The 15,912-nt window shown below is 36.8% G+C and overlaps 1 protein-coding gene across 1 annotated transcript in view; it reads right to left on the bottom strand.

The window, feature by feature from the left end:
• Nucleotides 1–297: 297 nt before the first annotated feature.
• EPS8L1 (EPS8 like 1) overlaps nt 298–15,912 on the bottom strand; it is a 270,983-nt gene continuing 255,368 nt past the window's right edge. The window contains exons 18-19 of the mRNA XM_044059439.1: nt 12,181–12,313; nt 298–5,966 (exon numbers count right to left, since the gene is read on the bottom strand). Of these exons, the coding sequence (XP_043915374.1) occupies nt 5,880–5,966; nt 12,181–12,313 (220 nt within the window). The 3' untranslated portion in view covers nt 298–5,879. The remainder of the gene's footprint in view (nt 5,967–12,180; nt 12,314–15,912) is intronic.

The following is a 15,912-nucleotide window of genomic DNA, read 5'->3' on the forward strand; positions in this document are numbered from 1 at the left end:
TATAAAGACTTAAACCTTGCCTGTGATATAAATAGAACCTACTTGAGATACAGGTATATATCCTAGACACTACCCCTTCTCTGGAACAGTCTCCCCATCCATGTGAAACAGAGTTCCTCTCTAGGCCAATTCAAGTGTAACTTGGACAATTGGATGGGGAACAGGAACTACATCTATGGTTTGGCACCTATGTCTCTAACGGACACATGCAGCCTGTACATGGTTCATCTCCTAGGCCCCTGCTTGTAAATGTTTCACCTGCCAAGGGCCTACTTACACTTATCAAGGGTACCAGGACTTGTCAGAGATTTGAGATGAAAGGGTAGGCTTAAAAAGGCCCTTGTGGTTGTTAGCCTAGTACACTACCTATGAACCAAAAAAAAAAAGGTAAGGTCAGAAACTTTGGCAATGGTCTGATAGTACGAAGAACTACAGCTTCACACTCTTTGGATAAACAACAAATGGGATGGGATCTGCAGACACAGTAAGGTTCATCAGGGACAAACCATTTGCAGTAACACTCTACAATTTTCTCCTACATTATTACTGATATAAATAACATAAAAACTAATTAGTTTTTCTTTGTAGGCCATTATTAAGGTTGCAACAATGCAAGTATGATACAAACATACATTTCAAACATGACAAAAGAAACAATTGCCTTTGAAATTGTTTGAAATTGTGCACATGCAATAGTAACTATTACCACAGCAACCACATTACAGAATGCAGTGGGACATGTTTTAATTTGGACATGATGCACGCCTGTACAAAGTACAATGAAATCTGAGTAACTAAATGCAAAATCAGTGTGGAATTTCACCTTAGGGCAGAAATGATGGTATAAGTATTCTGGGTTTCATTTTAAGCTACTTGGCCCTCTCCATTTGCAAATTCTAATAAGCTGTTTATGTTCAATGTGATCACATAATTTAAAGAAATATCTGTATCTAATCTTTCAGTGAGAAACTCGTACATCCTGGCATTATTTCAGATAAAGAATACTACGACCTGTGTGACCTCCTGTTTGGAAGTGCATGTTCATTTAAGAAATGTGAACTGTTCTTTTTTTTTTTATTTAATCTTAATAAAGGCAGAATTTAAGAGGAAGAATTGTCACATTATAACAATAGCTGAATAGAGTAGGAATTGCTGTGCTCAGAAGTGCACACCTGAATGCAAGAATTCTTTGATGATCTAGAACAGGAAAAAAAAATAAATAACTGAACCATATTTTTTCTATCCTAGGTGTTCTGTGTGCTCAGGCTTGTACTGTGTGCTCAGTGCATTAATCTAGAAGACAGACTAGACTAAAGCTTATTTGACAGTTGTCACTTTATACTTTCCAAACCACTGGAAGCGTTATTAGGCCATACTAGTTAAACAGATAAAAGGGATAACAGCTTCTTTTCCCAGATTTATGGCTCTGTTATTAAAATTAACTGAGAACCATGTCAACCACGATTATGTAGCACCAAATGGTAATTAACTGTCCTCCGCTGCAAACATACATAAATGGGTTTCATTCCTGCATTTGTTCTTTACATGTCACCATGTCACTTCTCTTTACTCCCATGATGCTACTGAAATTAAACACTGACTTGGCTGAATTTTTGGGGAAACATATTGTAAAATATATAAATAAAGTACCTACTGTTTACATTTTAATATAACAGTAGAAGGTAACTTGGGAATACATGGGTTTACTTTAATACGTGTGTAATATGCTTGTTCTGTAAAATAGAGTCACTACTACTGCCTCTGCAATGAAATTACTACACACATACCTTTTGGTACAGCCTAGAAATGAGCCATATTGTTGCCCCAACATCATTTAACCATATTAGATTAAACTTTCGGAGTTGTAATGCTAATTTAGTTGCTTGATTAACTAACTTTTTTAACTCAAAAAGTAATTTGGAGAGTGACTGTAGAACATGCAGTACCTACTTTACCACAAACCTGTGTGGCTTTGTATCGCACATGCATGCTGTTCATGTGTGTCACTAGTGTCTTAAGCTGGGGAAGGAGATGGAGCCATCAAATGGGCATTTAGGGTGGGAACTAAGTGGTCACTGGACAACTGTTCTTTCGTGTTGGATAGGTTGGCTGGAGGGAGTGAAAGTATAGAGTTGTGGTCATAACATTGGTGCCACACACACAAGACATTCAGTGTTGCAGGTATCTTCAGAGTTTTACATAAGCTAAGTCATTATCACTGTGTTAGGAAACAGAGGGAGAGAAAAACATTCAAGCAATTGAGGGAGTGGATTAATGGTGGTATTCTCTGCTGCCATACCAAACAGACAGCCTGACAAACTATGCATAATAGAGGAAAAAACAAAAGAGTCTCGCCACCCATCACTCACCTGGAAGGAGGTGGTCAGGGATAGCTGGTGATAATATATGGGGGTGTCAGTGGCACTCCTTAGTTTGGCATTTGAGGAAATGCTGAATGCATAGGATCAGACAGAAAATAAAGAAAAAAATGCAGCAGATGTAGCTAGCATTATAGTAGGAATAGACATTTTTACTGCAGATCTAAAGATAACAGGAAATTAAAGCTCCTCTCCCACTTACGGTCTGTGATAATCTTCCTTCCGTTCTTTCTTCTTTTACATTGTACAGATCATACAGAAACCCATACAGTGCTGTGCTCTTTGTTCCTTCCAGCATACACTCATAATTGTTCTAAATGCTATAATTATTCAATTTTACCATCCATCAATAGTGCCCAGTGCTCAGTCTGCATTTCTTCTTCAGCAATCACTTCATCCAATAGTTTCTCTTTTCCTGTTCATTGAGAGGACCCCTCCCTCCATTTTATTGATTTCTTCCAGTTACGTTCTCATGGAACACATTGCTGTCTTACAACATACCGGCATTCTGCAACTAGCCTCCTGTTACCTAAAGCCATCACTTTTATTTCCTTAACTTTTAGTTTAGCTACTGCATCTTTCTGCTACACATCTCCTGCTTACTGCCCTCATCTCACACACACACACACACACACACACACACACACACACACACACACACACACACACACACACACACATTGCTGTCTGCACTGCATATTCCCTACCAGAATCTCTGTGGACCACTGTTACCTACTTTGTTACTCCTACAACCACCACTATGTGCTGTCTTGGACTGCCGTCTTATGTGTCCACATTTTTACACTATCATTTTGTACAGCAGATGTATGATCTGTGCTTCCCTATGCCTGTGGTAAGTTACCACTTTATTATTCTGAACATACGTAGGAAATATATTGTCCTTTGGTATTACTCCCACTTACAAGGATACAAGTGAATAGTTATCTGTTAACGCTTTCTCTTACTTACAGCTATGTACTTATATAGCTTATTTTTCACATTCAAACAGCTTGAATGTTTTTCTTGTTAAACATTCATGTTTTGTCTGCCACATATCTTTCTTACTTAATATTCTCATTTTATCTGCCTAGCTACTCGAAGTTAGGCTGATGTCATCAACTTCCAGGCTATTACAATGTGCAGCATTATGGAGGTCAATGGGGTACTGAATACCAAATAAATTAATGAATTTCTGGAAACGGACAAAGAATGAACAAAACAATGCACCTGTGTCAAAAATGTTCAAATAATATTAACTAATGAAAATAAGGTCTTTGCTCCTCTGACATTTGAAAAGATGCAGCTCCAGTACTGAAGCACCAGAAATGGTAGTCACTGATTTTAGAAATGTCCTGTAAAACACGTGGAGAAGGCTGATACTATTTCAGGCTAATGAATTTTGACTTATAGTTCATTTTTGTAAAAATTACTGGAATGGAATAACAGTTTCAGTGCAACACATTGCCATATCACTTAACAAACAAATTGTGAAATATTAAGCATTTATGCCACACTATGTGGCCTTCATTCATTCAGAACACCTAAAACCTCCCCACTTGATGACGGGAAAGAAACTTTTCTGCTGCAATCAAAGATCTATTTTACACATGCACAACAGCTCTGTGTTGCACAATTTAGCTCTGTAACAGCAGCTGTTAAATCATACTGTATGAATGCTTTGAAAGTCTTATTGGCACCAACTGTGATTTACCCACTGCTACCCTTTTCTGATATTGCCTTTTCTGCAGTTTCACTTGTTTGTCTTTATTTCTGCTTAAACAGTTCTGATTGATAGTATAAGAACCGCATGTCTTCCTAAACCACCATTCAAAATACCACATCTCAAGTGACAAAGGTTTATGCCTTTGAACAGCATGACACTTAAGCAGACAGAGGCATCAGCACCCTGAATACAATCCTCTACATGCTACAAATAAAATTCCATAATGAAAAATAAATAAGAGTAAGTCTTCCACAAGTTTACTCTGAACATAATAATATATAGTAAATAACTTCTGTTTGCTGTTTCTCGTTTTTGGCATTTGTTACCAAATGCAATGCTACCAACATTGTAAGGTGTAAGGCTATTGATGCATAAAACCCAGTTAGATTGGAGACATCAGGGTCTTGGACCAGAACTGTTCTACAAAACATCTAAATAGTCAACATTGAACTATAGAACAAATGAAAAAAATATATATATATTGGACTACTGAAGTTAAATTAGTTTAAGGGTGAAAAATCATTTCAGGCAGCAAGCATCTTAAAGTCTGACTTTCAGAGTAAAGATGCTTCCACCATCTGCATGACATATGATTTGTTTTATGAGCTGTGCGAACATCAGGAGATAATTCTGGTTTGTATAAGTAGACCTATTAAGGAAGACAAACACTTCTCATTTAAGATGCATGCCTTTTCTTAGAGTATGTTTTATGAAATGCCAAATACAAATTAAAAACAAAAACAAGTCTATTAGTTCAGCAGTTGATACTGACTCCCGTCCCCAATTACTGTAAGGACTATCACCAGCCAATGAAAATTTATCAGTCTAGTTGATCAATGAATGCCTCTCAGATTAATACCTACTGGATTCCCACAGTAGGAAATGCATGGCACCAAACACTTTAACTGAAGAGACAAACAAAACCAGCAACAAAATGGGATATTTAACTTTCTTCTGTAATACTATGCAGCAACAGACACTACTAAAGTGTTTGTTTCTTGTCCATCATCTCTTCATGTGGATGAAAATAAAAGATTAACATAGTGCTTTTTCATGTATATCTTAGGTCAGCCAATCAAGTGTGGATTTATTTATTAGCATTCTGGTGGGAGTGACTCAATTTGTCTATGTGTAAGAAAAAGAATGTTAGGAAAGTCACACCTAGTGGCAGGAAAACCATGTTCCCTTGGTGATTTTGACAGGTCTTCAAGGGAACTGATTAAACTGAGAACTTATTCACTCCATAAGTTTACCAATATGGCACAAAGCACTTTGAGATCTGATACTTTCTCATTATGGCCTGAGAAGTCCATAAGGGTCACGCAGAAATGGTGGAGACAAAAGAGAGTACAAGATACCATGTCCCACAAATAATTAGAACTGTTCAGCATACACCTTCTTTTAATATTTAAAGTTACAAAAATTGTTGAAACCCCATACATGATGTTTGTCCAAAGGCAGAAGATCCTGAAACTCAGAATGACAGTTTTATTCCCAAGCTCCATGTGGTAACCACTGTAATTTGAGTAACTGGAACATAGTGTCTCTTCCTCTGGAAAATAAAGGTGTGACTGAAGAAAGTCCATGTTGTTCTTGAGACTCAGAGTAATGAATGGGCTACTACTGGTAGTCCAGATTCTGGATCTATCCCGAGATGCAGCCATTAAATAGAAACTGTATAACAAAGTCCAGAGCCCTTGCCAAGCATTTTACACTGTTTGCAAGTTTAATAAATAGCTGATTTCAGCAGGCTGGGCAGTCTTACTTTTGTATGCCTTTCAGAACTGCTCCAGTCCAATTTCTGTGTCAACTTTCTTCTTCTGTCGCTTCATTACAACTTCAAGTTCACTAATTCTCTTATTGTCCTATGCCAGAAAAAACAAGCAGAAAAACTATATTACAACGGAGGACAAACATGATAAGCCTTTTACAGCAGGTCCCAAACTCCACACCATTCAACATATTTCCCAAAGACTTGTCAAACTGAAGGACATGAGTACTATAAACAGGAATGAATGAAATACAATAACACTTGAAATAAACACATTCTAAAGACAGAAATAAAATTCAGAGCACAATAACATGATTATGTTCACTTCTTTAAAAATCTTTGTAAAATAAAGCATGGAATCCCCTGAAGATCATTGATATTGTAAAAAAAAATAAATAAATAAAGCTGGAGGATACAAATGATTAGCTTTCCTCAAAAAATGCATCTTATTTCTAACAAATACAGTAGCTTCCATGAGTAGATGTTGCAGCATGCCCCTAAGGTGAAGACAGGCAGAGTCTGCCTTTCCAGTGGTGAGCAAGGAATATTCTAAACTATTTGGCCAGTGCATCAAGGAACTTCCCCTAGTCTTTAAGATAGGTGCTCTGGGATCTTTTACACCTACCTGAGCAACCACCAACTCAGGCAGATGGGGCCTCAGTTTAATGTTTCATCTGAAAGACAGCACACTCAGAACACTCCCTCCTATACTTCACTGCAATGTCACCAATCCATCTACCTCATGTTGGAATAAAACCCACAGCCTTCTGCACCAGAAGTGAGTGTGCCACTTGTTGTGCCAGTCTGCAGAATATCACAATTACCTATGAAATAAGTACAATAAACTGTAAGGCTATAGAATAGATGTATGGGTTATTTATACTAAGGGAATTAGATGTTCCAAATGTCTTACAACTTGTGAAGGCCAAATGAATACATACAAAGTATATTATAAGCTGAGAAGGGTAAGTGGAGGCATAGAACATTTTATTGCAACTTAAGAAGGCTAAATGGAGGCACATGGAACCTGGACATAAAGTGAAAGACGCTGTGTGTATCTGGTGACTTTGGAGCAAGAGAAATGATGCAAACAATGCAAATATTAAGAAAAGTTTCTGAAACAAGAAGGTACCAAGGAAGATCAAGAGTGAACCGATCACGTGACAATGGAGCGAACTTAGAGACAGGGACATAATCTTAGTCCTAGGAATACTGGGAATGCATGCTACAGGTCCACAGTCATGAAGATGGGATAAGGAGAAGATGGAGATGAAGGGAAGGGATAAGGATGCAGAAAACCAAGGAGGGAGAGAGAGTGTGATTACACTCTCAATTCAGAAAAAAGGTAACTTTGTTAAGCACTACTACTCTGATGTAACAAAAGTGTATAACAATTGTTTGTTAAACATCTTTCAATCCTGTTAAGCTCTAGTCTTATGTTAGAGTGTAACAGCAGTAGCAATACCTTTAAAAGTTGATAGACACTTCACTCTTCCACCTTTTGTTTTTATGTGACAGTGATGTGTATGAAACCTTTTAAAGCTGGCTGTTTATCTGATGGACATTTCACTTCTGCCCTTTGCCTATATAGCTACACTAAAGTTAAATAAAATAAATATCACTACATTCTCAAATTTTTACCATAGCAATCTCCTGGTAGCTGGTCTTTGATAAATCTTATTGGATAAGATATCTGTATGTCTTATTTATTTATTTATACTTGCTTACTGGGAAAGTTCAACTAGGCCATATGTAAGACTGCTTTTCAGCAGAGGACCAGGGAGAAAACCTCTAGCAAATATACTGTAAATAAAACATTTACAAAAAAGTAATAATACACAGACTTTGTCAACAATGTCAAAATGAATGAACAGTGATTATTCAACATATTCAGTAATATGGTAATTAACACTGACATTCGAGGACAATCACTAAATTCATGAGGTACACTAAACCTATAGCATCTCTTCTCTAACTCCTCAAATATCACAGCTCTAACTGATATAAATACTGTACACAGTGGTTTCTGTTGCCTACCTTCTCAAATCATTTTTTTTTCTGTTGTGTATTAACCCTTCCTTTTGTTTTTAGCATGCTTTTTTTATTGTATAAATTAATTTTATTTTTTCCACTTCATGTGTGCTCACATTTTGGGCTGAGATTGGAATTGATCCATTGGGATCAAGGCTCCACCTAAGTTAACAAATTATATAAATAAAGTTTCAAGCAAAAATGCTTCAGCTATATAACATCAAGCTAGTGGTGATTTTGATTTGTATAAAGAGGAGATTGCAAAAAATACTAGGGGAGTGCTAGAAATGATTGCACTAATACGAGTCTGTTTATGTTTAACAGCCATGGTAAAATTTTGAATGTGGAGTAAAAATATTGCAAAGTGTCAAAGTTATCAACCTGCACTCATTGATTGCCAGATAGGTTTTCAATTTTATTTTCTGCACAAAATTTAGAAAAATGTACAGCAAAGCCTCCTGGTCAGAGAAAATAACATAATTCTGCTTTTGATGTGATGCAGTAAAATGATGATTTGCACTAATCTGGAGGCAGGTTCCTAATAAAGTCATATTGGAATTTTTACATAAAAACAAATTCATATAATAGTGAATTCAAAACCTCACCTTAATAAGTTGAAATGCAATGTATGTGCCCCAGTTCATGATTCAGGTTGCAAAGTGAATATATATCTATATTTCATAAACCGAATTATAGCATGTGGCATCCAGCAGGTAGCTATAATGCTTTGTGATTCACAATGTAGAGAGTTACAAACAAGGATTAGACAGGATATAAAATATACAAAAGACTGCAAAGTGTGTTTTGCAATTTTTAGACTAATAAAGGGCCAGAAGCCTAAAACTATTGTACTGCTTGATTGAGGAGGTGGGGCAACTAAAAAGGCGAAAAAAGGTATCAGACAGAAAGTTTACAGCTTTCTTGCTTGGGCAGAACCAGTAATGTTATGTGTTTTGGTGAGGTGTAGTACTGAATGCTGAGTAGTACTGGAGAGTGATGCAATCACCAATATAAGCTCCAGTGAGCATGTGCTACTTAAGCTCAGTAAAGTGTAGTCATCCTAGAACCTTACCCAATCAAAGCATGTCTTTTGAGTGTGTAAGGTTCCTTAGTTTTACCATGCTATCGTGGAGAAGTCTGCACTAAATGCTGTAGTCATTCAAGACACAGTTGTGTACTATTTTGCAATATGGGGAGGGAAGACAGTAATTGACTTAATTCATGCAAGTTCTTCTTATTTTTAATTGACTTCTTGCAAATAACGGCTAGTCTCGTGCAGTAACTGGTTTAAAGAATAAAGTTGAAACTTCTCAAGTAACCCTATTTTGTAGGAATGATCCTATTTTCAGGGCTGATTTAGGATATCCCTATTTTTGGAGGTATGTCACTATTTTCAAGCTTGATTTACCCATTCTCACAATTTTCTGAATCCTTCCTTCATCACATCTCAGTTTTGAAGCAAACTAGTACAAAGAAAACCACACCACATGACTAACATACAGGTAGCAATAATAGTTTAAAGAAAGAGGACCCACACATTACATATCCCTATTTCTGAAGCAAAAATAAATGACATTGTATGGCAGAATTTTGCAATGTAGTTCATTAAAGTCTACAAACTTTACACTAGTTCTTTGATAATGTGCGTATACCCATACTTTTTGTCACTCTGTTCTTCAAGCATGTTTCAGAGTAGTATCCTATAGTCTTACTTGAAGTGAGAAAAGTTATGTACTGTTTGGCATTCGACTTTTATGCTAATTAGATGTCCAGATTTTTAGCTGGATGTTTCTGTTTTTAAAGGGCCTTTGTTCCTGTTTTCAGTGTCTGTAGGTTGACAGGGGCAAAATATTCATATCTCTGGAACTGTTACCACCCATTGGCATACAGATGTCAATACTACATGTGACATTCTCCCCAACTGCAGTAATGGTTGCACCAGGCGGTAGCTCGGTTACTGGGTGCTGGGCTGCATTCTCCCAAGAAGAAAAAAAAATGTGTATGTTTTTTTTTTCTATTTAAATTTTTCTTTTATAAAATAGTAGCTTTCCCTTTACCATTACAAAGCTCTGGACTCTGTGCCTGCACATGTATGCAGTTCTGAGAACTTCTAAAGTGAACTGGGGGAAAAATTGTTTTATTCCTCTTGTCAGGTTTTGTTTTAGAACCTCCTGATATCATGTCTAGTCCAAACTGGGAATAAGACAATCAGGCCTTATTACAGATCAGAAGGCAGAAATGTCCCAAACAGCAGCTCACTGAACTGCTGTATAAAGCAATGAGGAGTTGTTTCCACTGGCTAAGGTTCCCTCACATAATTGAAATAGCCTGAGACTGAAAGTGAAAAAATGAATTAACTGAGTATTGGCATTGCAGAGATATGAGTGTGAAAGCAATTTTTATGAGTCCTAGGCATACCACTTATCAAATATGTCTGTGAGTATGACTCTTTGTCTGGGTGTCTGTATGTCTATGTCTGTATTTATTAATGTATGTGTGAAGAAGGACACACACATCCTGAACTGTCTTTTCACATAAAATATCTGATTTTGCCTCATATTTTGGTCTGTTCTCTGCAAAGATTGCTTTTTTCTGACATATTAGTGAGGATTACAATTACTAAATAATGACAAACATTTGATATTCAAACTTACCAGCCTGCTATTCTAATAACTTTCTAAGTACATAACGGCAGTGTTTGTCACTGATTTTGACTGTTTGTCACTCATAAGTTTTAGCTTTCTGCTTGATGCTAAAGCTAAAAGGTTGTGAAGTCTGAGCAGCGGGGTTGCAGTGGGGTGTATACTCTATTCTAATAGATATCAATATGCTAGGATAATACAGTCCCATGTGGCTGTTAATTTACGTATTTATTCATTTATCTTATTACTGCCAAACTGTGTGAGTGTATGTAATATTACTGTCAAACTGTGTGAGTGTATGTAATATTACTCTCAAACTGTGTGAGTGTATGTAATATTACTGTCAAACTGTGTGAGTGTATGTAATATTACTGTCAAACTGTGAGTGTATGTAATATTACTGTCAAACTGTGTGAGTGTATGTAATATTACTGTCAAACTGTGAGTGTATGTAATATTACTGTCAAACTGTGTGAGTGTATGTAATATTACTGTCAAACGGTGAGTGTATGTAATATTACTGTCAAACTGTGTGAGTGTATGTAATATTACTGTCAAACTGTGTGAGTGTATGTAATATTACTGTCAAATTGTGAGTGTATGTAATATTACTGTCAAACTGTGTGAGTGTATGTAATATTACTGTCAAACTGTGTGAGTGTATGTAATATATGTAAGTATTTATGTATGAGGAGCATAAATTATCTGATTGCACAGAATGTGTCTGATTTTTGCCTCATGCTTTTTGTCTGTTTTTCATAACACTTGTGTTTTTTTTCTGGTAAATCAATGAATGAGCAAGAAGGGTGTGTGTGTGTGTGTGTGTGTGTGTGTGTGTGTGTGTATGTGTGTGTGTGTGTGTGTGTGTGTGTGTGTGTGTGTGTGTGTGTGTGTGTGTGTGTGTGTGTGTGTGTATCTGTCTGTCTGTCTGTGTGTGTGTATGTGTGTGTGTGTGTGTGTGTGTGTGTGTGTGTGTGTGTGTATGTGTGTGTGTGTGTGTGTAACAGCAGGCCATTAAAATAGTTTCAAAAACCACAGTGCCAGCTTTGATTAGTTTACTGCAGTTTAAGAAAGAAGTGCTGTGTTTTCCAAATTGCAGTACTTAACAAATGCTTCATGGAGGATTATTTTCAGGAGGGACATGTTCCACCCCAAAAATGCATGTTGTGGAATCATTCCATATCTTTCGAACTAACAAAGTAGTAAATGCACGGTAGTAGCACTATGTTGCCAGGTACACTAACTACATTTATATTTGCAGACTTCATTTGATAGAATGCTCTACATGTCTTCCCTGCAGTCGCATGGGTTTCCTATGGATGCTCCGGTTTCCTCCCACATCCCAAAGACATGCTGTAGGTGGAGTGGACACACTAAATTAGCCCTAAGTGTGAGTGTGTGCATGTGTGTGCCTTCTGTGGAAGGTTGGGCATTGGGCTGGCAACTTGAGACCATAAAGCTCCACTGCCAATTGTTCTGCGGACCGTTGTTCTGCTGTGCTGACCCCTAACCAGGAAAAGCTGAAAGAGGAAGAAGATTTGATAGACTATTAATGCCCTCTGAAATGTTTTCTCCAGAGACAATTGTGTCCTGAAGGACAACCCAGCCATGCTACATCCAAAATGAGTTACGTACCTCAATAATCGACTTTTGCACCATGAGCTGACTGTAGACTCGTGCTCCTTCCTCAGGACTCACTGATCTCAGTTCCTGTTTCTGTAGAGAGAATAGCTGTGCTCCATTTAGAATTCCCAAGGAATTTACCGTACTGTGGATAAAGAAAGATAGTGAGTTAAAAGTGACATTACAGCTCATAATTCATAGTAAGATCTACAGCTTTTAGATGAAAATGATATTAAGGCTCATATCTTATAGTCATTTCTAGAGCTATTAGCTGAAAGTGATATTGCAACTTACGAAAAAATCTTTCCAGAACTGTAACTTTAACATCCGCTAAAAGTGTGTAACCATATATATAGCTTAAGGTGTGCGCATCATGTATATAATTTACATGGGTCTTAATCATTATCAGTTGCACATGCTCTGTACAACTTTATGCTAATATTATTTGTGTGCCCTGCTCTTTTTGTACTTTAGGAGTTCTTGGTCCTTTATACTTAATTTTCAACTGTACTAACTCAAACATACAATTTTTAACAATCGTATATCTGTGTAAGTCTGCTGTCAACTTGAAATATCTGTACTCTTGCTTAACAGATCACAAACCTAGCTTAACAAAGTCTCAAGGAATGCACATAGCAAGAGTTTCAAAAGGTATGAATGACTTTATTGTGAATCTTAACGACACAGAGAGAGACGTTTTAGCCGGTGGCTATGAAGCTAGTCTACTGCACTCCATATCAGATCCTATTTTAGAGATATTAAGATCCAGGGAGACCTGGTTGCTTTAGAACCTATTAACAGACTCCATCTGGGCTTTGCCAACCTTTTACAAAGACCCCCAAAATGAAGCAGGAAAATATAACATGGCCGTTACCTTCACTGTTGGCCACTTACCTATCTACAAAACTATGAAGGAAATCAGGCATTATCAACAGTAACAAATTGCCAAAATCTTAGAACTGGCACCTGTGTTTATTAAAAAAAAGCAGAAGTACTAGGGACTATCTCAAAGTCTAACAAGGACACAATGGAACCCACAGAAAATGGGATTTTCAAAAGTGAAGCTCAAAATGATCCTCCTGTGAACATGAGTAACACATATCATTCCACTTGTTCAAATACCAAGAAAAAAATACTACAGCAGGTGTAAAGCTGACTGTAATACAGAAATGGTTATTTACAGAGCTCAGTGCACAAAATGTGAAGTGTTTTATGTTGGTTAAGCCATTAACAGCCTAAAGTACATATGTAACACTGTTTTTCTGATATTAGACATAGAAGTAAGCAAAGTGCTCCAGCAAAATGTTCCAATGAGATGGTAGAGTAATCAAAATGCTCCAGCAAAATGTTCCAATGAGATGGCAGATCACTCTAAGTTTAAATTTCATGTCCTTGATAAAATTATGGGCTTATCTCTGGATGGGCTCTTAGAGAAAAAGAGAGCTGGAATGACAAGTCAGGTTGAATGCATACAATAAACCAGGCCTCAGATTTGGATACTCAAGAACATCATTCAGCTCAAAAAACTTAACCATAGGACCTTCTATTAATTTAAATGAAAACAGACAGGGTCTGGGGTTTGTTTTGCATGTTTGATCTGATCACAGACCCCTACATTTAAGACAGTGTGCTGGGTATCAGGCATGGTAAGCTGGCAACTGGCACAAGAAAATGCGAGAATGACCACCACTGTATACTTGCTACTTGAAATGGAAGAAGTAAAAGCAAATCCTTGAGATTAATTCGAGCATCTACTGCAGGGACAATCATTAGACTTAGAATATTTTTTTCAAACAGAACCTTACTGCTAGGTTTTGCAAAGTTTTACAGATAAATCAAGTCAACCACATTGGTAGTAAAGCGAAAAAGATCTGTTGAACTGCTTCAGACAATGCTGGTTTAAGTGTGATGACATTCACCCACCATAGTTTTCTTGATGGCAAATTATATTTTTGATTTTCAATAGTCTGATTGTTCTAGATTTCCCTTCTAATGGCCTAGTTCTGGTAATCTGCAGAATCAACAGTTCTGGAATGTAAGAGTTTACTTTAATATTGGACAGATCTTTCAATTAGTTAACTTCAAATAGGTACAGTGGGCACGCTTATTTTACTATTTGTATTCACTTCACTTTAATTTTGGATAGATGCGATAGATAGATAGATAGATAGATAGATAGATAGATAGATAGATAGATAGATAGATAGATGACACTAGATGTCCAGTAGAAGCAGGCAACCTTGATTCACTGTTTATGTTGACTTCAACACACACATTGGTCTCATGAACCTACAAAAATAAATTACTTTTCAATGGCTAAAAAATTCTGTAAAAAACACTTTTAAATCTAGAAATTGTTTTTTTTTTCATTTTTATAACATTGCAAATTATTTATTTATTTTTCTTAACATGAGAAATAGAGGTGAATAACAGTCAGACCAATCTATGATTCATATTTTAATTAAGAACTTGGCTTCCCTCCAAGTCAGCTGGCCGACTTATTAGCCAATCGATGACTCTTAGTCTAGTTAGGGACTTAACTTCCTGTTCAACCAGCAGGCCCAACCATAACTCAGTCAGGAGAAACCATGGCTTACCCCCAATCATAAGGGCTGTTTCCCCCCCACACCTCCTTGTTTAGGGTTACTTAAACAACTTGAATTGTAATGTTTTTTTTTTCAGGAAGAAACTTTGTATCTGATGAAGTCTGAAACAAGAAAGTGCTCATTACTTTGAATAGACCAGACAACTTTAAGATCAAAGGATTGTTCCTGTTTGTATTGAGTGATTTTGAGAATGTGTACATTCTACTCTGGTTAGCTGTCTGCCTACAAAATACCTACAGGTGCACAACAGTGGATTACTTCGAACAAAGAGGCTTTTCATTTTATTTTTACCATATTATGCGTGGTAGTTCTCATTCTGTTTTGAGTACTTATAAGAAGTACAAAATCACGAAGGACAGATCCCGGATCAATGACAGTAATTTTGTGAATTCCTGTAGTGGCAAAAAGACAAATGTTTTAATCTTTTCTTGCAAAGGTTTAAGACATGTTAATGCTATATATACCTTTTATTGTAGGTTTTCTGTTTAGCATTTGATTTAACCCCCCCCTCCCGCTTTAAATCTAAATTCCCAAAACCAAGTATTTGGTTTGGAGTTGATACATGTTGTTATCAGGGGTATAGATCTCTGTGCAAAAAAATCTTTAACTTTATATCACTGAATGTGTTTATACCAGCAGAAATTTCACTTCAAGTGATTCCATTTCCTTTTCAGTGGATAGTTCATAGGTTCATAGGTGTATACTATGCTAACGGCCCTGGAGCCTATATAAGCCTAGTCCAAGAAGATTCCCTGGCATCAGAAGATTCCCTGGCATCATGCCGCCCAAAGTTAGTAGTTGATATTATTGAATTGTATGCTTAACAGTTCCTTTCCATTAATGGCTACTGCTTTGGAGTCTCTGTTCTGGAATTCTCCTGCGGTGTACTCACATGTTTGATAGGTATCTCCTATTTTAGATTTTATCCCAAAGCACTCTCCTTTTTGACTGAAGAATATGATAGAAAAAAAAACTGTCTTATCAGAGATGTCAGAAGAATGGTCACAGGCTTCAACAGATAAATGAGAAAAAACTTGGTTTTCAGTACTAATGTGTAATAGAAGGTGAGTACCACTAGTGAAGTGTGAAAGTTTGAGAGAATAAATACAAATGTGAATAAGAGGAATATTAGCCACTA

Source organism: Protopterus annectens, chromosome 17.part0, assembly GCF_019279795.1.
Source record: "Protopterus annectens isolate FY-2018-M chromosome 17.part0, PAN1.0, whole genome shotgun sequence".
Taxonomy (NCBI): domain Eukaryota; kingdom Metazoa; phylum Chordata; order Ceratodontiformes; family Protopteridae; genus Protopterus; species Protopterus annectens.